The sequence below is a fragment of the Trachemys scripta genome, chromosome 9 (genome assembly GCF_013100865.1).
Source record: "Trachemys scripta elegans isolate TJP31775 chromosome 9, CAS_Tse_1.0, whole genome shotgun sequence".
Classification (NCBI taxonomy): Eukaryota; Metazoa; Chordata; order Testudines; family Emydidae; genus Trachemys; species Trachemys scripta.
The window spans coordinates 38,299,468-38,322,978 of record NC_048306.1 but is presented as its reverse complement, the minus strand read 5'-3'; the positions used below and the strand labels follow the sequence as shown (position 1 = coordinate 38,322,978).

At 50.4% G+C, this 23,511-nt stretch overlaps 1 protein-coding gene across 3 annotated transcripts in view; it reads left to right on the top strand.

Annotated features, from left to right (window-relative positions):
* The first annotated feature begins 1,833 nt into the window (after positions 1-1,833).
* SYTL4 (synaptotagmin like 4) overlaps positions 1,834-23,511 on the top strand; it is a 22,908-nt gene continuing 1,230 nt past the window's right edge. The window contains exons 1-17 of one of the 3 annotated variants that reach the window (XM_034781411.1): positions 1,835-1,916; positions 2,301-2,445; positions 8,085-8,248; positions 8,539-8,754; positions 9,517-9,626; positions 9,893-10,007; positions 12,475-12,588; positions 13,413-13,542; positions 13,660-13,750; positions 14,083-14,186; positions 14,911-14,997; positions 15,695-15,873; positions 16,178-16,280; positions 17,793-17,954; positions 19,152-19,257; positions 20,397-20,496; positions 23,237-23,445. In XM_034781411.1, coding sequence (XP_034637302.1) covers positions 8,139-8,248; positions 8,539-8,754; positions 9,517-9,626; positions 9,893-10,007; positions 12,475-12,588; positions 13,413-13,542; positions 13,660-13,750; positions 14,083-14,186; positions 14,911-14,997; positions 15,695-15,873; positions 16,178-16,280; positions 17,793-17,954; positions 19,152-19,257; positions 20,397-20,496; positions 23,237-23,445 — 1,936 coding nt within the window. In that variant the 5' untranslated portion in view covers positions 1,835-1,916; positions 2,301-2,445; positions 8,085-8,138. Of the gene's footprint in view, positions 1,917-2,300; positions 2,556-8,084; positions 8,249-8,538; positions 8,755-9,516; positions 9,627-9,892; positions 10,008-12,474; positions 12,589-13,412; positions 13,543-13,659; positions 13,751-14,082; positions 14,187-14,910; positions 14,998-15,694; positions 15,874-16,177; positions 16,281-17,792; positions 17,955-19,151; positions 19,258-20,396; positions 20,497-23,236; positions 23,446-23,511 lie in introns of those variants that run through there. The other 2 variants (XM_034781409.1, XM_034781412.1) reach the window with 2 other exon arrangements.

Below are 23,511 nucleotides of genomic sequence, written 5' to 3'. Positions count from 1 at the left end.
TGGCTACCCCCTGATACTTGCTTAGGTTGCACACTGGTTCTGCACTTAACCTGAACTTCCTTTACAGAATAAACTGCATGTCCTTTCCTAAAAGGAAAATTCCTACATTTTGAGGATAGGACATTCCTAAATCGGAACGAGAAGAGTGTAGTAAATATATTGGGTCAGCATACTACCCTTTCACCTCCCAGGGTTAGAATTCACTGTGCAGATCACCAATGCATTGAGTTTGATGGTCTCAGACTAGGATGGTGGAAGCATTTGCTCACTTCACAACATGGAAAAATGTATCACTGCTAGCAGTATTGGCTTGTGTTTGTTATATTGGATTACCCAACTGTGGCTCGAGGTGGGAGCACGCCACAGGTCAGGATTAAGATAGATTGAGAGAGCTGTGGGCGGGCCCCAGTACTGGATTAACAGTGTGATTGGAGATCAGCAGCGAGGTGCATTGGTAATGTGTCAGAACTGACACCTGGCCTGCCTGATTTATGTTTGGCTCCAGACAAGTCCCGCCTGTCAAGTTCCTTCAACATCACAAAGCCCTACAGCTCATCAGATCCAACCTCATGCAAGGCTGTCAGGCAGCTGCATCACAGCGGGGTGGGTCTTCAGGGGAACAGGTGTGAGAGGGAAGTTCTGCGTGCGACCTTAGCAAACATTTACTGAACAGCCATGTTAGGGCCTGCTCCTGAGAAGTGCTGGGTACCTCCAAATTCTAGCAGATGCAGGTGCTCCACACCTCTCAGGATTGGGCCCTCAGCACAGTCCTTTTAATTATTGCTAGGATGAGGGAACATCGTGATAGGGGCTCAACATTCAAGTCTTTCTCAGTGTGACTGAGTTAGTTTCAGGTTGCGTAGTGTGTTAATATGGCAGCTCTTCACCTCTGGAGACTGGGGTCCAGCTCTGGCTCAGGGCAGACCATGAAGAAAAATTAGTTCCATGGTTCCTTGCATGTGCTTAGAAACATTTGTCCATATTGCAAAACTCACCACACACAACCCTGGGCAATGCAAGAGTGGGGTCCATGTCATCCAGTGGCCTCTCACCAACACTGGCCATCACCAGCTTCTTCAGGGCAAAGTGCAAGAAGCCCCAAAGTGCACAATTCTGGAATAGCCTTCCCAGAGGGAAAGTTTCTCACCAACAAAATGAGTTAATTGTTGGCTTATATCTTCAGAAATAAGAGTTTATATCCCTTAATTTATTTAATCCTTTCATCTCATTGGATACTCTCATTTTCCACATCCATATCTAGTCCTTTTTTTAACCCTGCTAAACTCTTTACTGTCTTGTAGCAGTGAGTTCCACAGATTATTATGCATCATGTAAAAATGTATTTCCTTTAATCAGTTTTAAATTTACTGCTTTTCAATTTCATTGACTGCTCCCTTGTTCTTACATTGGGGGGTATAGGGCACCTGAAAGGTCTCCTCTCCATGTAAAGCCATGCCAAGTTGATGTCTGATGCCAAGTGATGCCACCCCTGGAATTCTCAGGGCATGCTGCATTGTCATGGCTGAGATGCATTGGCAGAGTTGGAGGTGGGATTGGAATAGCAGGTGTTGGTGGCGGGGGGGGGGCAGCTGGAACAGGGTAGGTGCTGGCTCAGGATGGGGGGCCATTACCAGGGCTAGGGGGGCTGCAGGGCGGCATGGAGGGGCGGCGGTGGAGCTAGGAACGGGGGCAGGCTTCCCGCCCGTCACCGCAGGCCCCTTGGGGGCGGGGAAGGGTCGTGTCCTCCCTGTCCCCCTCCCCGGTGCTAGGGGCCCCGTGCGCTCGCCGGCTCTTCTCCTGCTGGGCACGGTCCCTTTAAGGGCGGGAGCAGGTGAGAGGGGGCGCGGCCCCTTTAAGGAGCCGGCCCCGCCCACGCGGGGCGAAAGTTTCAGCCGCCGGGTGGGGAGGCGCTGCAGGTATCGCTCCGGGCTCTGCCCAGTCCCCTCTTCCCTGCGGCTGCTGGGAGCGGGCAGTGCCGGCCGGCGGGTGCCGCTTGCGGAGCCGGGACCCCGCTGGGAGCCGGGGCGCAGCGGTGGATCGGGGCGGTGTCCGCAGGCAGGTCCTTGCGGGCGGGCCTGGATACTCGCTGTCTCCAGCCCCAACACCTGGTCGTGGCAGTGCCAGGCGCTGAGGGTAGTGGGGACACGTGGGTGCCGGCCGGTCCGTGGTCGGAGCGGGGTGTCCCCCAGCCCGGGGTGCGGACGGCGTGACCGGGGAATTGCTGGGGCGCTGCTGTTCAGGGGCTGCGGGAAAGAAGCTCCGGCTTTGGCCGTGGCCTGACTCTCTCCTTGCCTTGCCAGGGGCTTTCCAGGACTGAGCGATCGCTGAGCTTGCGGCGGCGCCTGGACACCGCCGAGTTGTATGTTACTTGGGGTGCTGGCCCCAGGCCAGCTCGCTGGGACGGGCTGCTGGTTGTGATCCTGACTTCCTGGCATTCTTGGAGAGGTTTGTCTTTCGGATAGCAGAGCCTGGCTTATTACAGACGTGTTTCCTACATAGCAGCACAGCTGGGACAGCACAGGCAGAGTGTAGATGCCAGTTCTGGAACGTGTGTGGTAAGCAAGCTTGGGGATTGCTGTGCGGGTAGCAAACCCCTTGGTGCGGTGGTGGGTAGATTGGGGGTGTGCCACATAGTAGTGCATGGCTGGGGTTTGTTGTGGCGGGCATGAGGGGTTTGTTTGGTGTCTGGGTCAGGCTGACTGTGGCAGTTCACTGCTTAAGCTGGTCAGGAATTTGCTCCCACTCCCAAACCTTCAGTCTCTCCAGCTCTCAAGGCAGGTCAGTGAGGAGTGGAGAGAAAGGATTGCAGCTTGTGTTTGGTGGGGAGGGAGAGTTTGTTTCCAGATCTGCTTGAGCCTTCCAGAACCTTGCACAGCAGTCCCAGGCTTCCTGCCACAGGAAAGGACCATGACTCTAATAACTTAGTTCCCTGCTTCATCTGGGTGGTGGGAGGATGCATTCATTTGCACACATCCTGTCATAAAGGAATGGGGCTTATAAGTACGGAGGTAGAGACTGTATTTCACTTATATGCTTAGACATTGCTTGGCATTCATGTGGAATAATAGCTATGGGACTGTTGTGTTGAAACCTTCTCCACTTGTTAGATCCTGCTAATCTTCATCTGTGAGTCACATTCCTAATTAAAACCTTTATCCAAATACTTTCTCTCCCATTTGCAGAGGTGCTCCTGTGTGTGTAGAACACTGGAGACAGACCAATTTCAGATGTAAGATGATGCAATGTGGATTAGTCTACATGTACAGATGTCAGAGAGAGAGTGTGGTTGGTGTAACTTGTGTGGCCAGAAGGTGTAAATTAGAGAAGAGGGTGGTAGCTTCAGTTCACATCCTGCAGTCACTTTCCATGCTACTCCTTTCTTCTGACCTTTGGCATGGCAGCTTGAACTTGGGGGGCCAATCCAGAGATGGTGTGGAAGTGGGAATGCGGGGAGAAGGTGGAGGGATGGAACAGCTTCCATGTGAGGAGAGATTAAGAAGACCGGGACTGTTCAGCTTAGAAAAGAGACCATCACATTCCCACTTAGTTGAGATCTATAAAATCATGACTGGGGTGGAGAAAGTGAATAAGGAAATGTTATGTACCCCTTCACATAACCCATGTACCAGGTGTCACCCAATGATATTAATAAGCAGCAGGTTTAAAACAAATGGAAGTACTGTGGAAGTCAACCTGTGGAACTCATTGCCAGGGGATGTTGTGAAGGCCAAAAGCATAACTGGGTTCAAAAAAGAATTAGACAAGTTCGTGAAAAATAGGTCCATCAATGGCTGTTAGCCAAGATGGTTGGGGCACAACCCAATGCTCTGGCTGGCCCTAAACCTCTGATTGTTAGAAGCTGGGACTGGATGATGGGATGGATCACTTGATTGTTTTATTTTGTTCATTCCCTCTGAAGCATCTGGCATTGGCTGCTGTTGCTGCTGCTACATGGCCATGCTGGGTCAGACCAATGGTCCATTCTTGTGTTCTTGGGGATATGGGTTACATGTTGGGAAATGAGTGTTTAGAGTCCAGCTAGTGTAATACAGAGTGGGTTAGAAGAAGAAGATGTAATCTAAAGAGGTTTGCACTCCCTCTGTATTAACCAGTGTTGGTCCAGAGCTTATGCACTTCTTAAATACAGGTAGGTGATAGCTAGGTGAGGGAGGATTCTTGCAGGCTGTCCCCTGGCAGCCTTTCCTATGCAGTTCCATGTACAGGAAAGCCTGACAGTCCCAGACCTTGTGAGGAAGTCAGGTACTGCCAAATACCCCTGGGTTGGAGGGAAGCCAGCATGTAGCCCTGGGGCTCTGAAGCTCCAAGAGAATAAAAAGCAGTGGCCCTCACAGGCTGGACTGGGATTGCACGGCTCTTGGCTCTTTGGAGGTGGAAGAGGTGGGTATTTGCTGTTCTAAGTCTTGCTCTGGCACTGTCCTGGAGGGTGCAGTGTTCCTAGGGAAGCATTGGCTCCCTTGTCCTCAGCCCCTTCCCACTTCACTAAAGAAGCAAAGCCTGGGGAGTTGGAAGTATAATGATCAGAGAACATATGGCGAGATGAGGCTCCCTTGGGAGGCCAGTTCACTCTGTCAGAAACAAGAGGTTACTCAACCTGTTCAGCTTCATTCTTTCTCTTCATGGTCACTTGGGTACAAGAGGACATTGCACAGGGAGAGGGGAATAGGAGCTGACCTCCTTGCATGTAGCTGCTGGGCTAGTATTTCTTGCATCTGCAAACAGCCTCCACTGTCCTGGGTCCTTCCCCTGGTCTGAGTGTGGACACTCCATCTTCAAGTGGTGACCCTTCCCTGCTCTAACCCCTGGGTTGCAGAGGCCCTTGCAATGACTGTCAGGGAGTGTACTGGAATGGCTGCTTTCAGGTGGGATCTACAGGAACAAAAGTACCTTCTGGAGTGGCTGCACTAAAAAGAGAGCTTGTTGAACTTCTCAGAAGAAATTTCTCAACATTCATCTGTCTGGATGCATGACTGAGAACTTAAAAGTTAGTTTGAGAAAAGACCCATCCAGTCCATCTAAGTATTGAGTCCAAAATGGGTACTCCTGAATACAGAACTAAAAGGGAAGATGCTTGTCTCTCTGCAGACCTGCCTTATGATGCCTAAGCATTCATTTGGCTAGCAATTTAGAAAAGCCAATTCTAAACAAACAGAATCTCAGCAACTTCCATTCTTCTCTCAGCCGGATTGGTGTTCCAACTACCTTAGAACCTGCTCACTGTTGATTTTCTTCTTCAGGCCTAGAACTCTAGATACCTATCTAGACAGATCCCATTTGTGAGGAAAAGTGCTACAGTAGAGTTGAAAGGGGAGAGAATAAATGAGAGCATCACCAAAGCCTACTGATGGTGGGATGGTTGAGGATATTGTCTCTTCCAGATGTTCACCCAGTCCTAGTGAGCCCTTCTTTTCCAGAATATTATGCTACAGAAAATGTGGACATGCCCAATACAGTTGTGATTCTAGAGAAGTCTCAAATCTGCATCCTGCTTCTTAACTAAAATCCCTGTAGCTGATACAGACTTAGTGGAATGTGTCAGGAGCATGGAGCTCCAGAAATGGGGAGAGCTAGGAATAGCCCACCTTTAGTGATTACTCTTGTTAGTTAGTATGGCAACACCCATTTCTTCATTTTCTCCATGTATATATATCTTCCTACTGTGTTTTCCACTGCATGCATCCGACGAAGTGGGTTTTAGCCCACAAAAGCTTATGCTCAAATACATTTGTTAGTCTTTAAGATGCACAAGTACTCCTATTTCTACAGCTAAGAGTCTGAGGAATATATTCTGGGTAGGGCTTGATAATGGTGACTGAGTAGGAAGTGAATTGGCGTATATAAGCATGTTAACTGGGTGCTGGCAGAGAGACTGTGTCATTACTTTGCTTGTTCCTGGATCGTCTATCAAAGTGCCAATCACTCTGGTATCCAGACAAGACTTTTAACCAACTTACTGCAAGTTGTGAAGTAAGAAATGCATCTTACTCCTTGACATGGGGCTGAGGGACTGTTTCAGAGTGGCTCTGAATAAAGTACTGATAATGACTTCAATTAGCCCACTAATATTCCCCACTGCTTTTGTTCTTATTGCTGCTCCTTTTTTCATTCCTTTGGAATCCAGATTCTACCTTCTTGCATGTTTGTAGAACAAGGCCATTTAAGGGAACATGGGCAGTTTAAAATTCATGTTACCTTTCTTAGCAACCTAAATAAAGGACACCTTGGGTTATTAAAAATGTAATATTAACGGTTTTCATGTTCTGCTTGAACAATGATATGCTGATCAGTTTCACTTTCCAGTTCTCACATGGATTAGCACAGTACTGTAAACCAGAGGGTAATGCTTTTTAAACAGTCCAGGTGGTATTTCTAGTAGTCTCAGAATCTTGTGAAAATACTTTTTTTATGAAAAAACAAAACATTGGGGCCAAATCCCTTGGCTTTTTGTCTTTAACACTGCACCCATCACAATGGGAATGGTGTGCCTTTTTTAAAAACACAAAATCTCGCTTAAATAGACTGAAAATGGGAGTAAGGAACCGGAAAAGTGAGTTGCCTAGTAGAGGTGGCTCTTTAACTAAAGGTCAAACAAAACCTGGAACCTAAGTACCCTAAAGAGGCGGTTTACAAGATGGGGTGATTTGTGCAGAGTTGATCTTTGGTGCAGGTTTTTTCTCTATATAAACAAGTTTAGAAGTTTGTCACACTGAATACAGTAAATTCCAATATGCAACTTATTTTTGCTTAGAGTCTTCAGTTTGAAAATAGCACAGGGGTTAATATATTGCTCTGTCTTGATCTGTGCTCTCGAGTTGATTCATAGGCAAATCCTAAGGCAGGGTTGGCTTTCTTTTGTATTTAAAAAATAACAAAACCAAAAAAAAACCACCCCAACACATTTGAGTTGGAACTCAATGAGATTCTCAACCTCCTTCTGGGAGTCCTGGCCTCCTGCTGCTAGGCAATCCCTGATTCCCACTGTCCTGAGAAGTCACAGCACATCTGCAGCCATAACAATGGAGTGTGATGTCATCTAGAAGGCAGAAAGGTCACTCGGGCAGCATTAAGGGAGTGTGAACTTCCTGCTGGTGGTAGGGGAAAATGCATCACTGGAGATAGCTGGGGTCCAGACCAGGAAATGAACCTGCAAGGCTCTGGGTGAACAAGGCAGGGGGAGTGCTGCTCTTGATAGCAGCATATGCTTGCTGTTGTGTGCTTCAGAGCCCTGAGGAAACTGTTCCTGAGATGGGGGAGGGACACTTTTTTGAAGGCTCTTGCTTGGCGCTCTTGTGTGGTGTGTCTGACCCCGATGAGCTGAGCTGGGACAGGAAGTGACCTAGATATGGTCCAAGCTCGATAGAAATACTACAAGCAACTGCTCATGGCAACTTCGAGAGGGGCCTGATCTTTTTTCTCTCCTACCTCTTCTGGGCTCTGAGGGAAGCCTCGTAGGCCAGATCCTACATCCTGTGCTTACAGGGTCCTTGCAGTAGCCTTGCTTCCTTGGGGTTGGAGAGGTCTGCAGCTCAGAAGGCCTTGCTGTGCTTGGACACTTAGGCCTTTGTCAGTAGGGGAGGCCCAGTGCTGTAACTCTGAACTCCAATCCATCCTGTTTTGTTCTTTTCACCACCATCCCTTTCCAGGCTAGGTCTGTCTGCAAGTGCTGGATGCAGGCAGGAAACTCCAAGTGTGTTGGTGGAACAACTCAGCCACTGGATGTTCCCGTGGAGGCTCATTAAGGCCACGTGCAGGGGGCTAAGAGCTTCCAAAACACTGAACTCTCTAAACAGGGTGTGTAATTGGTGCTGGGAGGGCAGCAGAGGCAGCATGCTCTTAGGCCAGGCGCAGGGATGAAGCTGATCATGCTTTAGTGACTAATGCAGGGACTCCCCACAGCCTTGCTGTGAGGTGGGACCAACAAAGTGCAGTGAGGCAGAGTAGATACAGGGGCAATTGATGGCCACCTGGAGTTATCAATGAGTTATTGCTTCATGCAAATGCACAGGGGCTTAGAAGAACCCAGGAGTGTTGCACTTGGCTGTACTAACTTGCTAACTTGCCTCCAGCTCTGAGGAATCCAGCTGCTTTCAGGAAAAGGCAGGCGATTCCTGGGATAAGCCATGTCGGAGGCTGTGGACCTGTCTTTCCTGTCAGAGGCAGAGAGGGATATGATCCTGCAAGTCCTGCAGCGAGATGAAGAGCTCCGCAAGGCTGAGGAGAGAAGGGTCAGGTGAGAGCCTGGGTAGGGGAGAGATTTTTTTTTTCCTTCAAAGTCTTCTGCTGCGGTCTGTGCTTCCTTGATGGCTGGTAGGGTTTTGCCTGTAAATGGCAGGGTGGGGATGGACATGGGTCTTGTAGTTAGCTGCCCTACTGGTATTGTGCTCTGTTCCTCCTGGATGGGGAGGTAAATGGTGGTGGTTGCCCAGGCATCACTGCCCTGTCCTGACTTGTTCTAAGAGGCAGCATCAACTCAGGGCTAAGTGTGGATTTTAACTGCTCATGGGTTTTGCATCTGAACAGGCGACTAAAGAATGAGCTGCTGGAGATCCGGCGCAAAGGGGCCAAGCGGGGCAGTCAGCGCTACAGCGAGCGGACGTGTGCCCGGTGCCAGCAGAGCTTGGGCCGCGTGAGCCCCAAGGCCAACACCTGCCGCGGCTGCAACCACCTGGTGTGTCGGGACTGCCGCTCCTACAGCATCAACAGCACTTGGCGCTGCAAAGTGTGCACGAAGGAAGCGTGAGTTTCCCTGGGGAGAGTTCAGGCTGAGTGTCTCTCTCTGCACAGACCATGGCTGCCTTCCTCATCCTGCCTGTCGCCAGGCTTGCAACCTGGCTGCCATCCTGCTCTTCTCTTCCCCTGCTCCCACACACAGTAAGCTCTTGCAAAGACCTCATGGCTTCCTCCAACATCTCTAAAACCCATCCATCCTTCTCTATTGCTGCTGATTGTTGTCCTGGTTATCTCCTGCCGCAGCTGTTCCACTCTCCACCTACCCTGGGGTCCAGCCTTTCTTCTTCCCTCTCAGTCTGTTCCAAGCACTTCTGCTATGAGTCTTCCCCTCCAATGCCCCTCGTCCCATTCTCTTTGTGCACCAAGCTGGCAGTATGCAAGCTTTCGGTGGTGAAAAAACAGACTCTTCTCTCCTCTTCTGCCCTGCCTTACCTGAGTCCCTTGTCCCTCTCCCACTTGTAGCTCTGCAGTATCTCTCCTGCTGCTGCTCACACCAGGAGAGCTTCCTGCTGCCTGTGCACCAAGCATCCTGTCTGTTCCTTGCTGACAGTGTATGCAGGCCTTTTTGGGACTGCATGCCCAGGGTTAGCCTGACAGCTCTTTGGGGCTGGGATCTTGTCTTTCTATACATCTGCATCCTAAAATTGCCATGTTCATCTACATTACTCCAACAGTGTTTCCTCCTGCAGGGTGGTAGAGTAAAGGAAGCAGAGAACACTGACCTTACACAGGGTGAGAATGGCCTCTCACTGCCTCTTTCCCCTGCAGAGAGCTGAAGAAGACAACCGGTGACTGGTTCTATGACCAAAGAATCAATCGCTTTGCAAACAGGCTGGGGAGTGACATAGTGAGAATGTCCCTTCGGCGCAAACCTCCAGGTAGGAACAGCCAAGCTCTGGGTGGGGAGGGGCCCTATTCCAGAAAACCACCTCTGGGATGTTGCCTAGTTGGCGGCCTCTATACGGAGAGGCCATGGACACAGGCCCCATTTCACTCCAGGGGGCTCTCCAGGTTGGATAGAGGCACTTGTTTTCTTGCTCATGGCGATGCCAGTATTAGCACTTCGATGGGGAAATAAGATGCCCGAGGTCTCTGCAAGCTGCCCCTGCTTGGTTGACTTGGCATTGTTTTTATTTTCTTCCAGCCAACAAAAGAGAGACTGTGGGGCAAACCCTTCTCCAGCAGGCACAGCCGAACGATCCAAAAGACTCCCCCGTGGCAAAGCAGAAGAGTCCCCAGGAGCGACAGAAGGAGCCCAGGTGAGTCTTAAGTCCATCCTGCAGGTGTCCTCTGAGCCTCCACATTCACCTTCCCTGCATTCACTTCAGATCTCTCAGGGAAGCAATGACCTGAAATCCATGTGCATGGGGCAGAGCAGTGGGCTTTGAGAAGATGTTGTCTCTTATGGGAAGAGGACTGGTAGTTGTAGAGGGCATAGACTAGCATTTCTCAAATGCGGCCATGTCAGCCTCTAAACCATGGGGGGGGGGGCAAAGCAGCCACTCCTCCCTGCAGCGCCCAGCTGTTGCTCCTGAATAGCTGGTACCAAGGGCAGTGAGATGTGCTGCCTTGGTGTATGTGCTGGTGCCACCAGCAGGGATCAGTGCCCTGCACCGTGCAACTTCCTCGGGGGCTCTGGGCAGCACATCTGGAGACACATGAGGTCAGTGCGCGCGGTGCTGGAGGCGGCTGCGGCTTTTGGTCCCCGGGCACTCCCTTAGGCAGCTCCCCCATTCCTGCCAGGCTGGGGCATGGAGAACCTGGAACTCTGCAGGCAGCTGGTGAGTTCCTGACCCATCTGTCACGGAGTCCCTGGGCGATGCTCTGGAACTGCTCCCCACAAAGCCAGTCAGGGCTTTGGGGAACCTCCTCTCCCTCGGAGCAGACTGTCTTCAGGGCAAGAAGCTCACACGGCTTCACCTTCCTGGGTCTGACCTTGGAGCATTCAGCATATGCCCCTCCGTGCACTTCCCACCACCCAGGCAGGGTCCTGGGGAAGCCAGAGATCCTGCACGCACCCCCACTTTGCAGTCAGACGTGACTCTTAGCCAGCCAGTAAAATGGAGGTTTATTAGATGACAGGAACACGGTCTAAAACAGAGCTTGTAGGTACAGCAGTGAACGGGACCCCTCGTCCGGGTTCATTATGGAGTTCAGAGAGTTAGACACCTGTCTGCCCTCCCTTCCCGTCCCCAGCTAGCTTCAACTGAAATCCCCCTCCAGCCCCTCCTCCTCTGGGCTTTGTCTCTTTCCTGGGCCAGGAAGTCACCTGACCTCTTTGTTCTCCCACACCTTTAGCATCCCCTCACAAGGGGGAAGGGCCTGGCCATTAGTTGCTAGGCGACAGGTTCGGCCAGAAACTGAGGCACCCACACAGTATTCAGAGGAAACGTTAAGAACAGTCCCACTTCGTCACACCACCTTCCACGGGGCAGGCTCTCACTGAAGGGCTGTGAGAGGCAGGGACAGAAAAACCATGATGTCAGAGTGGCCATCAGCAAAAGTTGGTGGCTGCACTCTGAGGTCACCAAAAAATTGGTTGTGAGAACCCCTGGCACAGACTGCATCTTGCTGGTGGATGCTACAGCAGATGACTGTGGATCTCTAAGCCTTGGCAAATACATTGGGGAAGATCCTTTACTCAGTTGCCCTCCCAGCCCTGGGGCAGGGGACCAGGACTGTCTGTCGCTCCCAATTTCCCTTGCACAGTCAGTCAGATACTATGCCTGATGGACGTATTAGAAAATCACTTCAAGGTGTGATGTAAGAATGGCCAAGAGCCATGAACTGCAGAAGGGCTAAACCGGTGCTGTTGCTCCTGCCCTGTTCCTTCAGCCAGAAGGCCCCCAGCATGATACCCTCCCCTTGTTGGTGAGATGCTTTGGTGCTTGTTGGCTGCACCTGATCAGCTGGCTGTGCTTGTGTCCCATGGGCTTTGGGTGATATTCTGCCTCTTGTATCATTTCATATGGTCAACCATGTCCTCCTGTTGCCTGCGGTGGGAATGATACCACCCCTCGGCCATGGGGCGCTGAGCTGGAATCTGTTGTCCCAAAAGAGGAACCATGGGAGATGGGTGTTATCCCAGCCCATTATGCTTTCTGGCACCAAAATAACTAACAAGGCAACCCCTCTGATATCTGGCACCGAAGTGGCTCATCTGGGTGATGGCATGAAAATGTAAATTATGGTGGCTGTCCGGTAATGCCACTCTGGCTTATGGAGACCATATACAGCTAAAATAGACCAGACCTTTTTAAAGCTCCCTTGTCTTGTTGATGCTCCTTTCCAGGCCCCTTCCTGATGCTGTTAGATGAGGAGGATTTGCCGTTGTGTAACCCAACCCTCCAATGGAGTTTTCCAGAGAGCTTCAATAGGTCTCCAAGCCAATCCAGCTCTCCCATGATCAATGTGGTGGTCTGATGCAGGTCTAAACTGATCAAACCCTTCTTTTATTGACCTACAAATCCACCACGTGGCTCTGCTTATCTTAAACCCATCTTCTGCCCTTATAAATAAAATGGCTGTGTTCAGGGGCTGGTATCTTCCTCTAGGCCCTGTGTGGCTAAAATCAAAGTGCTGCCAGTTGCTCCAAAGGCCCATATTGCCATACAGCATAGTTGCTGACACCCTGGATCTCCCAGTCTCTCAGGAGGGGTTGGGCCTCCTGCACTGCAGTCTGGAACTGCCCTTCCTACCATAGGGACAGATTTGTTTTTTTCCCAGCATGCCTCCTGAAGCCTTGGACCCCCGAGATGGGAAGAGTGATACCGAGTCCATGGAGAACATGAGTCTGGATGGGTACAGACCCAACGCCACTGGCACAGGTGTCAGCTCCAGGTTAGAGACTGATTCCTGTGCCCAGAAACAGTCAATAGGAGTGGTCAGATTCTTGGCTCCTCCCACTTCCGGTGTTACTGTCTTCTCCCTGCCTCCCCCTCTCCTCCTGCCTTAAGTAAACGGTTCAAAGGGCAGGTGGAGAGGGTCCTTTAAAGATTTGGAGTAGGAGGAAAAGGGCACGCTTTAGGGATGCTTCTGAAGGTGAGCTGGGACCCCACTTCCCAGGAATGCTTAGCTGAGACACTAATGGGAAGATGACTCCCTAACCTGCTCTAGATGCTGCTCCCCTCCCCTTCCAACAGGTATAGCTGTCTCCCAAGCCCTGGTCCCTTTTGAGCCCATGGGTGCTCCGGTCCGTGTGCTGAACAGGCTGGTGCCCAGCTGTCTGTAAAGTCCTGATACACCCCAGGAGGCCTGGAGCCATGAGAGGAACTGGGAGCAATGCTGCTGCTGCTGCCTAAACAGTCAGTAGGTAACTCTGAGCTGGCTGTGATGCAGGCAGAGTGGCAAGTGCAGAATGCAGTGCTAGGGAAAGTTTTTTTTTTTTTTTACACTCTTTTTAAATCTTACACTGGGTAGGCAGGATTCCCCCACGTCTTCCCCTGCTCATTCCTTTAGCACATGGTGCTGGTAGACGGAGAAACTCTAATCTCACTCAGAAGGCTGTTTCAATGCTTGTTGAGAAAGTCAAGATATTGGCTGATAGGCAAGTAACTCTGGTTGCTAGGCAGTCTCCCCCGTCCCCCTGGCCGGCCCCCCCAGCAAAGAGCTCTCATGCTGGATGGATACAGAGCTAGTCTGACTTTTCCCTCTACTGTCTGCAGGAGAAACTCCCTGGATAAAACTGTCACTTTCCAAGAGGGGAAGCAAAGGCCTGGTCCTGTGGGCTCCAACGTATCCACCTTGCCCATCCCCACCCGCTCCAGAGACACTACTCCCTCCGGTTCAGAAAGTGTATGTGTCCGCTACCAGTGCTGCAGCGATCGGGTTCTCCTGCCCTGTGGGCTCTGGGGTAAGGGGTTATATACAGTCTAGTTTCCCCTCTCTGAACAGCCTGTTTTCCCTTCATAGGAGGCTCGTGTGGGGAGCCATGGTGCAGCATCCGCAGATGAGAGTGAAACCATATTCAAGAAGAATCCCAGGAGAACCCTGAGGCCTGCAGGTGAGTTGCCCTCTGGGGACCCTGGCAGCTGTGCTCTGGGAAACAAATCGCAGGGCTGAGTCTGGATACCTTGGTTCTGTTCCCACCTCTGCTGCTGACCTGTTGGGTCACCACTACAGAGGTTGGAACAGGTCACTACACCCCACCTTGGGCAGGTCACTACACCCCACCTCCTTTCCTCTGCCCTCAAAAGGGGAATAGCAATGCTTCCCTGCTTCTGTAACACACCTTGACCAGTGGATGAGTGAGCACTACATATGCTTGTAACAGCGTGCTAGCACTGCACTAATGGCTGGGATTGGAGGCATCTCACCTTCCTGTCTCCGACACAGACTACACCAAGTCAGTGATTGATCTGCGCCCGGAGGAGCTGGGAAGTGAAAGTGGCTCCATGGGAGACAGAAGCAAGTCAGTCCCAGGTCTCAAAACTGAAGTGGTGAGAGCCTATTGAGCTGCGTTGAATCAACTTGTTTGCTTAAGAGGGAGGCTTCTCTTTCACCCCACCTTTCTCTGAGGCCTGTGGGATCGAAGGGGAGTTGCTCCCCAGCTGGCCTCCTTCCATTTCAGTTCAGCTGCAGGCTACCATGCTGTTATCTAAACTCCCAATGAAGCACAGACCCTATTGCACATCTGTGGGTCTCCAGCAATAGCCTCACATCTTGTCTGAATGAACTCTCCGTTGCTGTGAGGGAGGAACTTAGTCAGGTCACTGTTCTCTGTGCTGGCCTGCCTGCTCGGGGCATCTTGCCCTGGTCTGAGGTGAGTACACCTGACAGGACTGGGTGTTGGGCAAGGAGCCTTTGGGTACATCTACACAGCAAATAACCCCCCGCAGCAGCGAATCTCAGAGCCTGGGTTAACTGACTCGGGCTTGCGGTGTGGGGCTACAGATGGCCATGTAGATATCAGGGATTGGTCCAGAGCCTGGGTGCTCAGACCCTCCCCACTAGCCGGGTTTCACCAGATCAAGCCCAAAAGTCTACGTGGCTATCTTTAGCCCTGCAGCAGGACCCTGAGTCAGTTGACCCAGGCTCTGGGACTCACTGCCGTGTAGCTGTACCCGTAGTGGCTGGGGCTGCTTCCCTGGCAGGGTTGCTGCTGGAGGGGTCTAGTTGCCTTGGTTTTCTGGCCGGTATGGATGGCCGTATCCCTTGTTGCAGGATGAGGAAGAGGAAGACATTGACAACCTGGTGGAGATCCATCGCCGGAGGACGGCCAGAAGCAGCATGCGCAGCGGTACCTCTTCGGTGAGTCATAGAATATTAGGGTTGGAAGAGACCTCAGCAGGTCTAGTCCAACCCCCTGCTCAAAGCAGGACCAACACCAACTAAATCATCCCAGCCAGGGCTTTCTCAAGCCGGGCCTTAAAAACCTCTAAGGATGGAGACCCTCCCTAGGTAACCCATTCCAGTGCTTCATCACCCTCCTAGTGAAATAGTGTTTCCTAATATCCAACTTAAACCTCCCCCACTGCAACTTGAGACCATTACTCCTTCTGTCATCTGCCACCACTGAGGACAGCCTAGTGCCATCCCCTTTGGAACCCCCCTTCAGGTAGTTGAAGACTACTATCAAATCCCCCCTCTGGCTTTGCTGCCCCTGTGCCCCCCCCCCCAACCTCCCCCCAGGATTGCAGGAAGAAATGCTTTAGTGAGGATTGGGGTTAGGGAGCAGGGAGGCAGCACTGTCTCGTGGTTAGAGCACAGGGTTAGCAGAGCTAGGTACTGTGTCGAGCTCTGCCTTGGACTTTCAGCTTGAGCTTCTCTCTCTGATAGAGCTCGCAAGAGGGTGTGAAAGGTGCTGAGTACTTACCACGGCTAACTGGTTGGGGGAAGGTGACTCCAGTCCAGTGGTCAGGAGGGCAAACATGGGGGGGAGGAATTGGAGATACACTAGTTCTCTGTGCACTAGGGGCGTAAATCTTACCGGGACCATGTCTTTCAGAGCACCCTGGGGAGCATGGTCAGCATTTACAGCGAGGCTGGTGACTTTGGCAACGTCTGTGTCACAGGAGAGATCGCCTTCTCTCTGAGCTACGAGCACAAGACTCAGACCCTGTTCATCCATGTGAAGGAGTGTCGCCAGCTAGCCTATGCCGATGAGGCCAAGAAGCGCTCCAACCCGTGAGTGCTGAGCAAGCTGCCTCTGGCACAGGATATGGGCGTGGGGCTGGGCGAACGGGGGGTTGCCTGCCACAGGTGCTGACCTTACTGCGGGGGAGAGGGCGGGGGGGTTGGATCTGTCCTGTGCTATGTGCTGCTGTACTGATTAGGAAAGCTCCTGTGCTAGGAGTCTGAGATGGACAGCTGCCATCCAGGAACAGAGGTGTGGCTGGCAGTGGTGGGCGGGGGGCAAAGAGCAGGAGTATGTGCTAGGTCTGGGGAGATGCCCGTGAAATGGGTGACATTGCCTGCTTGCCTCCTCCAGATACGTGAAGACGTACCTCCTGCCTGATAAATCCCGGCAAGGCAAACGCAAGACAACCATCAAACGCAACAGTGTCAACCCGCTGTACAATGAGCTGCTCAAGGTGAGCTCTGGGGCAGGGGTTATTGGCTGTCTCCAACCTAGCCTAGAGCTTTCCATCACAAGCTCAGTTGGGGAGGCAGATGCTTGGCCCAAATCATAAGACCTAGGGCAGGGAGGCTTCACCACCAGATGCACCTTGCTTCATCCTTTTGCTTCACTGATGGAGTGAAAACAGCCCCTTCCTTCTTGGACCTCAGCTGGAGCTGCTGGGAGGGAGAGGAACACTGATTTCCCATGTAGACCAGAATCAGAGCTCTGAAAATCCTGCACAAGGCTCCGAGCACTGGGGCAGGACCAAGATAACTGACAGTCTGTGCAGGGCTGTCTTGCTGATGTCACTGCATTTTTCTTTTTTGTAGCCCTGTTGCCGTGGTGACTTGGCCAGGCATAGCTAAAGCCCTGAACTGTGTCAGGATGCCATGACCTCCCTGCAGACAGATCGCTCTCCTGCTCTGCTTGCTTTGCCTAGCATTCTGCCACCGTCACCAGAGGGTGGGCCGTTTTCCTGTTCAGAGCACCCTTCCCATCTCTGAAAGGCTGCTTTCTGTGGCCCCTCCCGGATGCAGTGATGTCACCAGAGGGCAGTACAGTCACTTGAGCAGGGAGCCAGCTAAATCCAAGCTGTGTGGATCCAGCAGGGGGAATGCTGCCAGATGCATGCTTCACTTACTGGCTTCTGCTGCGGAATTTGTGCTGCAGCCGATAAGTAAATGCCAGGGCAGCCCCCCTCCCCTGCTATAAATGCAGGGAGCACAAAGGACGGAGGGTGGCAATTAAAGCTTTGGAATCCAGAAAGCTCCAGTGGTTTCTGGAGCCTCCTGTTCCAGTAACCTTCATCCCCAAATCTGAGCAATTCCACTGTGCCCACCCGAGGCCAGGCCTGTGCTCAGAGAGGGACTGAGCAGAACTCTCTGCTCCCCCAGCCTCCAGACCTCTACCCTAAAGGTGCTTCCCACTCCCCCAGGAGGCCAGGGCTGCCCAGTGTAGAGAGTCCCTTGAATGGGTGAGTGCAGGCCCAGCTCCTCCGTGGGTCTTGGATTAGTCACTCAGCAAGTGTACACACCTGAAGCTGCCTGGGCAAAGCAGGTCGTGAGATGTCCAGCCCACTTGCATGTGTGCACGTACCTTAGTCCCACATGTTGGAGACTTACTGAAAACTTGAGCCTCAGTATAAAAATCCTCTAAGCTCCTGGGGCTCCTTCCCAGAATCTGCCCTTCCTTTTCTGTGAACCCATAGTACATGCCTCCTCTGTGTGGCTAGACTTCTGGAGTGCAGCTGGGCAGCCATTGCCTGGTACCTTCCTCACAGTGGGTGAAACCCTGAAGAGAAAAGGAGTATGTGACAATAGTCAAACACACCAGTTAGGCTCTCAGGAGGAGGTGGGAAGACTTCAGTCTCCCTAGGAGTGCTGAGGGGCATCTCCTCCTCACAGTGAAAGCTTTAGGTATGGTCCTAACTGCTCTGGGAAGCCACCACTGGCTCACCTGGCTCTGTGGTCCTGTCTCTTCACAGTACGAGATCAGCAAGTCCCTCCTGCTCACAAGAACCTTGCAGTTCTCAGTCTGGCACCACGATCGCTTTGGCCGAAACACCTTCTTGGGGGAGGCGGAGATCTCAATGGAATCCTGGAACTTTGAGAACCAGATGGAAGAGTGTCTCCCCCTGCATGGCAAGGTATGGCCCCTGTAGCTCTTGCATCTGACCTATCCTAGGAATCCACCACAGCTCCTCCCAATAAGGAAAGTGGCTCTGGAGCAGATGTGAACTTCTCCCAACCAGTGCTCTTCACTAGTCTGGTCAGTGCCTTTTATTGTGGGAAATGCTCTTTCCTCTAACATAATGACTCAGATCCCTCACAAGGTATGTCTGTGTTTGCACTGGGGGTGATTCCCAGCTTGCATAGATGTACATGTGTTAGTTCTGCTCGAGAGAGCACTTGAAAAAAGCAATGTAGCTGGAGTGATACAGATGGCTGTACGAGCTAGCCACACGAGTATGTACTCAGGTGGTCTTAGCACTCTGGTCCATCAGTCTGTATCTAGAAGTGAACGTCAGCAGGTAGTCCGCTTCCTAGGGGCGTGAGGGACACCTCGTTATTTTATAAAGTAAGACACTTGCCCCATATACCTTCAGAGATCTGGACTTACTGAACAAGTCAATCAATATGTCTTTAGTCATATAAAGTCCTTCTGACTGAGTCTGGCTCTCTGGGTCTGCTTAGTACACCTGCCTTATGTGACAATAGGGGAGTCCATGAACATTCATAAGGTAGTGTGGATTCCTGCCGCTGCAGGGTGCCAACACTCTGGCATCATCTCTCCTGCTGGGAAGGTCTGAGACTGTTCTCTCCCATGGACCTCTGAGGATCTGATCCAAATCCTATTGCAGGCCAGCAGGTGCCATTAGTAAGGCACTGTGGAACAGCTGCCATCATGGCAAACTCATGTTTGCACAAGCAGTAGAGGTGGCTGAGCTTCCAGCTGTCTGGGGTTCTGCATGAGTCCAATTCTCCTTGACCTCTAGGAGACCTTTGGGAGAGCTCCACCCTGAGAACGTTTGTTTGAGTGGCAGCACCTTCAGTAAGGCCTTGTCTATACACCAGCTTGCACTGGTTATTGATATAAGAAACCTATCTATAGTTAAACAAAAGAAGTGTCTATGTGGGGTTTGCACAAGTTAGATGTCTTACTTTATGATCAATCTGGTAAAAATCGTATTGAGTCTACACACATCTGCACTGGTTTAATTAAACTGGTTTTTAAAAGAACAAACCCTTTGAACTGGGGCACATTAGTGTATAGACAAGACTGCAGCGGTGGTAATTTAAGATTTACTTAAGTGTGGCCCTAAAATCTGATACCCATTTTTCAGGCTGGTGCTGACTCTGCTGGCTCCCAGCAGTACAGAGGAGAGCTGGTTGTTTCCATGAAGTACATCCCATCTTCCAAACACCCAGGGGCGGGTAATGGGAAAAAGGGTGAGTGTCTGAGCTGCTGCAGAACCTCCGCTCATAAAGTAATATGTGAAAACAGACCCAGATGCTAATCCACACTGGCATCCAGGATGTAATCCCAGTCTCCAAACATCCAGAGCTCATCCGGGAACAGGAACTGCTTGTTGTGTTTTCAGGAAGAAGCTAATCCATTAATGGACCAAGCAGCTGTAATATTTTAACCTTCAGCTCTGAAATGTGACTCTGATCCATGATGATTTCAGCAGTGCTACTAGCTAGGCTTTCCTTCTATGCAGATTCAGCCTGAATGGTAGTGGCTGCTATTGCAGTAAAGCTTTGATGCAAGCTAGAGCAGGGTTCCTGGGCGGAGAGCTGCATTGGCAATCTGCATCCAGTTTGCTTCTGGAGTAGATCAGCTGCCCTTGTCTTATGTTGTGGGACAGTTCTCCAAGATCCAGGACCCAGCCTGAATCGGGCCAGGCGATTCAGGGTCTGATAAAACACAGCAGGCTGGGACCTGTACATCTATTACAGATGAGGATGTCTGTGGGCCAGCCTCTCTGAGATTCAGTGAGCCAGCAGTTCTATTTGTATTACCTGGGTGCCTAAAAGCCACAGTTGTGGACCAGGCCTGAATTGTACTAGGTGTTGTACAAACACGCAACAAAAACTCTCCCTGCCTTGAGGAGTTGACAATGTAAGTATAAGACAAGGGACAACAGATGGATACAGATAACTGGAGTACAAGGAGTCCACATAACAGCCAGTGGTCCTTGCACACTAGCAGCCTTAACGCTGTCAGGTTTTCTGTAGGCGTCACGGCAAAGGAGAGTTTTAAGGTAGGTTTTGAAGGAGGACGATGAAGTAGCTTTGCAGATGTTTACAGAGAGCACCTCCCAAGCATGAGGGGCAGCATGGGAGAATGCACTTAGGGGCTTGTCTGCAAATTTAACAAGTGAGCGATGGAAGCTGGCAGCATGGGCCAGCTGCAGGTGAGGATTGATGGCTCAATAGTGAACGAGAGCTTGACCGTGAAGAGTCTTGCAAGCAAAGACAAGCGGCTTATGTTTGATGCCAGTGGAGGGATGCAAAGAAGGGGTCACATCCATGATTGGAGAGAAGCTGTGGCTGAAAACATGGATGATTCAGACTTTCTCTTCCAGGCAAACGGGAGGAAGGAGGCGAACTCCAGGTCTGGATTAAAGAGGCCAAGAACCTCATAGCTGCCAAATCTGGAGGGACCTCTGACAGCTTTGTCAAGGGGTGAGTGAGTCGGAACCATGCCAGTTACAGGGGAGATAGACAGCACCTACAGAACAGCCCTCCCAGCTACAATGACCCTGGATAATGCTTTGCAGTGGAGTGACCCAGGGGCCTGGGAATGAATGGGCCTCTGTCCCCAACTCTCTCCCAGCTGCCTGGTGTTGGGATTGGGGTTGAGGGTTGTGTGTTTATGCTGATGAGCTTGTGCTCCTGTTGTGGTGAAAGGTCCTAAATGCTGATGGGAGGGGTCTGGAGCAGCTCACCCCTATGTGCTTCAGAAGTGCTGAGCATCCACAACTCAGCTGAAATCTGCAGTTTGTCACCGAGAGAATCGCAGCGTGGTCCACAAACTTCCTTCCAGTGCCTGGCCACGGAGGGGTCCTCTATAAGAGGCAGAGAGAGGCGAGTTCCAGCTCATGGGCATGGTTGGAAGTCACAAGCCAATATAACCACACAGACTTCCCGGGGGTGGGGGTGGGGGGAGCTATTAATTGGGATTCTCCATATGTAGTAAAGAGGAGAGGATGGAAGTTAATAAAGTGCAGGCAGGAGCTGAAGAGAAACAGTTCCATTCAATTACATCATGCAGGTAGACAACTAAAAACTGACATTCTATAATAATTGTATACAAATGCTAGAAGTCTTAGTGCTAAGATGGGTGAACTGGAGCACCTGGTATTTAAATGAAGCTATTGATATAATATCACAGAAATTTGGTGGAATGATGACAGTCAACAGGACACTAATACCAGGGTACAAAATGTATAGAAATGACAGAATATGTTGTGCTGATGGGGGAGTGGCACAATATGCAAAAGAAAGTGTAGAGTCAAATACAGCAGAACCCCGTTTATCTGATCTAATTGGGACCAAGGCCAGATCAGATAATCAAAAATTTCCATAACTTGGAGAATGGGAAAGTGCAAGGCTGCAGCACCATCTAGCAGCCACAGAAGAGATCGCCTGCTTTTGGATCTGTGTGTTGGTTGTTCATTTAATACAAAGACAGTTAATGGATGGTTGAATAAATGGGGTTCTGCTGCATAGTAAAAATCTTAAATGAATCACTGTGTATCATAGAATATCTAGGGATAGAAATTCCATGCATGATTAAGAATATAGTAGTAGGAATATACTACTGCCCACCTGACCAGAATGTGAAATGCTTAGGGAGATTGGAGACTATAAAAATAAATAGCTCAATAATAATGGGGGGCTTCAACTATCCCCATATTGATTGGGAACATGTCACCATGGGATGGAATGATAAAGTTTCTAGACACCATTAATGACTGCTTCTTAGAGCAGCTAGTCCTAGAACTCACAAGGGGAGAGGCAATTCTTGCTTTAGTCCTAAGTGGAGCACAGTATCTGGTTCAAGAGGTGAATACAGTGGAACAATATAAATTTACCATCCCTGTGGGGGAGGAGGGGAAATACCATAAAGCCCATCACAGTAGCATTTAATTTAGGAAAGGGGAACTACACAGAAATGAAGCTAGCTAAACAGCAATTAAAAGGAAAAGTCACAACAGTGAAATACCTGCAAGCTGCATAGAAACTTTTTAAAACACCAAAATAGAGTCTCTAATTAAATGTATACCGCTAATTAAAAGGAATTGTAAAAGTACCAAAAAAAATGCCACCATGACTAAACAGGGTAAAAGAAGCTGACAGAGGCAAGAAGGCATCCTTTAAAAATTGGAAGTCAAATCCTGCTGAGGAAAATAAGTGTAAAAGTATAATTAGGCCACAAAATTTGAAGAGCAACTAGCAAAAGTCTTAAAAATGAATAACACCCCAATATAAATCCATGGTATGTCCACACTTGAAATACTATATTAGAAATAGAAAAGGTACAGAGATGGCCAACAAAAATGATTGGGGTATGGAACAGCTTCCATATGAGGAAAGAGTAAAAAGACTGGGACTATTCAGCTTGGAAAAGAGATGACTAAGGGGCAGGTTATGATAGAGGTCTATAAAATCATGACTGCTGTGGAGAAAGTGAATAAGGAAGTGTTATTTACCCTCTCATAACACAAGAACCAGGGGTCACTCAATGAAATTAATAGACAGCAGGTTTAAAACATAAAGTACTTCTTCACCCAACACACAGTTAACTCATGGAACTTGTTGCAAGGAGATGGGAAGGCCAAAAGTATAACTAGATTCAAAAAAAGAATTAGATAAGTTCATAGAAGATAGGTCCGTCAATGGACCTGGGTGTCCATACTCTGGGTGTCACAAGGTCTCTGAATGCTAGATGCTGGGACTGAACGTCAGTGGGTAGATCACTTGATTACCCTGTTCTGTTCATTTGGTTTGAAGCACATGGCATTGGCTGCTGTTGGAAGACAGGATACTGGGCTACATGGACCATTGGTCTGACCCATTATGGCTGTTATGTTCACACTCCAAAACTGACTCCCATGTGTTGGAGCTGCACTGAAATCACACAGCCTCTTCCCTAGTCACTGAACTACTATTGGATGGAAATTACTTGGCCAAATCCAAAGCTGTCCCTTCGGCACTGGGTGTATTTGCTATAGTCTGGGGCCCCAACCCCACTTGGGACCACTTATTTGGGTCCTCTACAGCTCTAGAGAAGAACTGATCCCTGCCTTGGTGGGCCCACTATCTGGTAATAGGCTAGGGGATTTAAATCTCCTGAGCCATCATGGTCTCTTCTGCTCAGGTGGGAGGGGAGTTGCTAACTATATAAGGGCCTCTCCCACAGCTACCTGCTGCCGCTCCGAAACAAGGCCACTAAGAGGAAGACTCCTGTGATGAAGAAGACCCTGAATCCTCACTTCAACCACACCTTTGTCTACAATGGCGTCAGCCAAGAGGACCTGCAGCACATCTGTCTGGAGCTGACTGTCTGGGACCGTGAGCCATTGTCCAGCAATGACTTCCTGGGAGGAGTCAGGCTGGGAGTTGGGAATGGTGAGCTGCCCCCTGGTCTCAGTTGTTGGCTTGGGAATGGGGCTGTGCACTGCAGTAACTCACCTC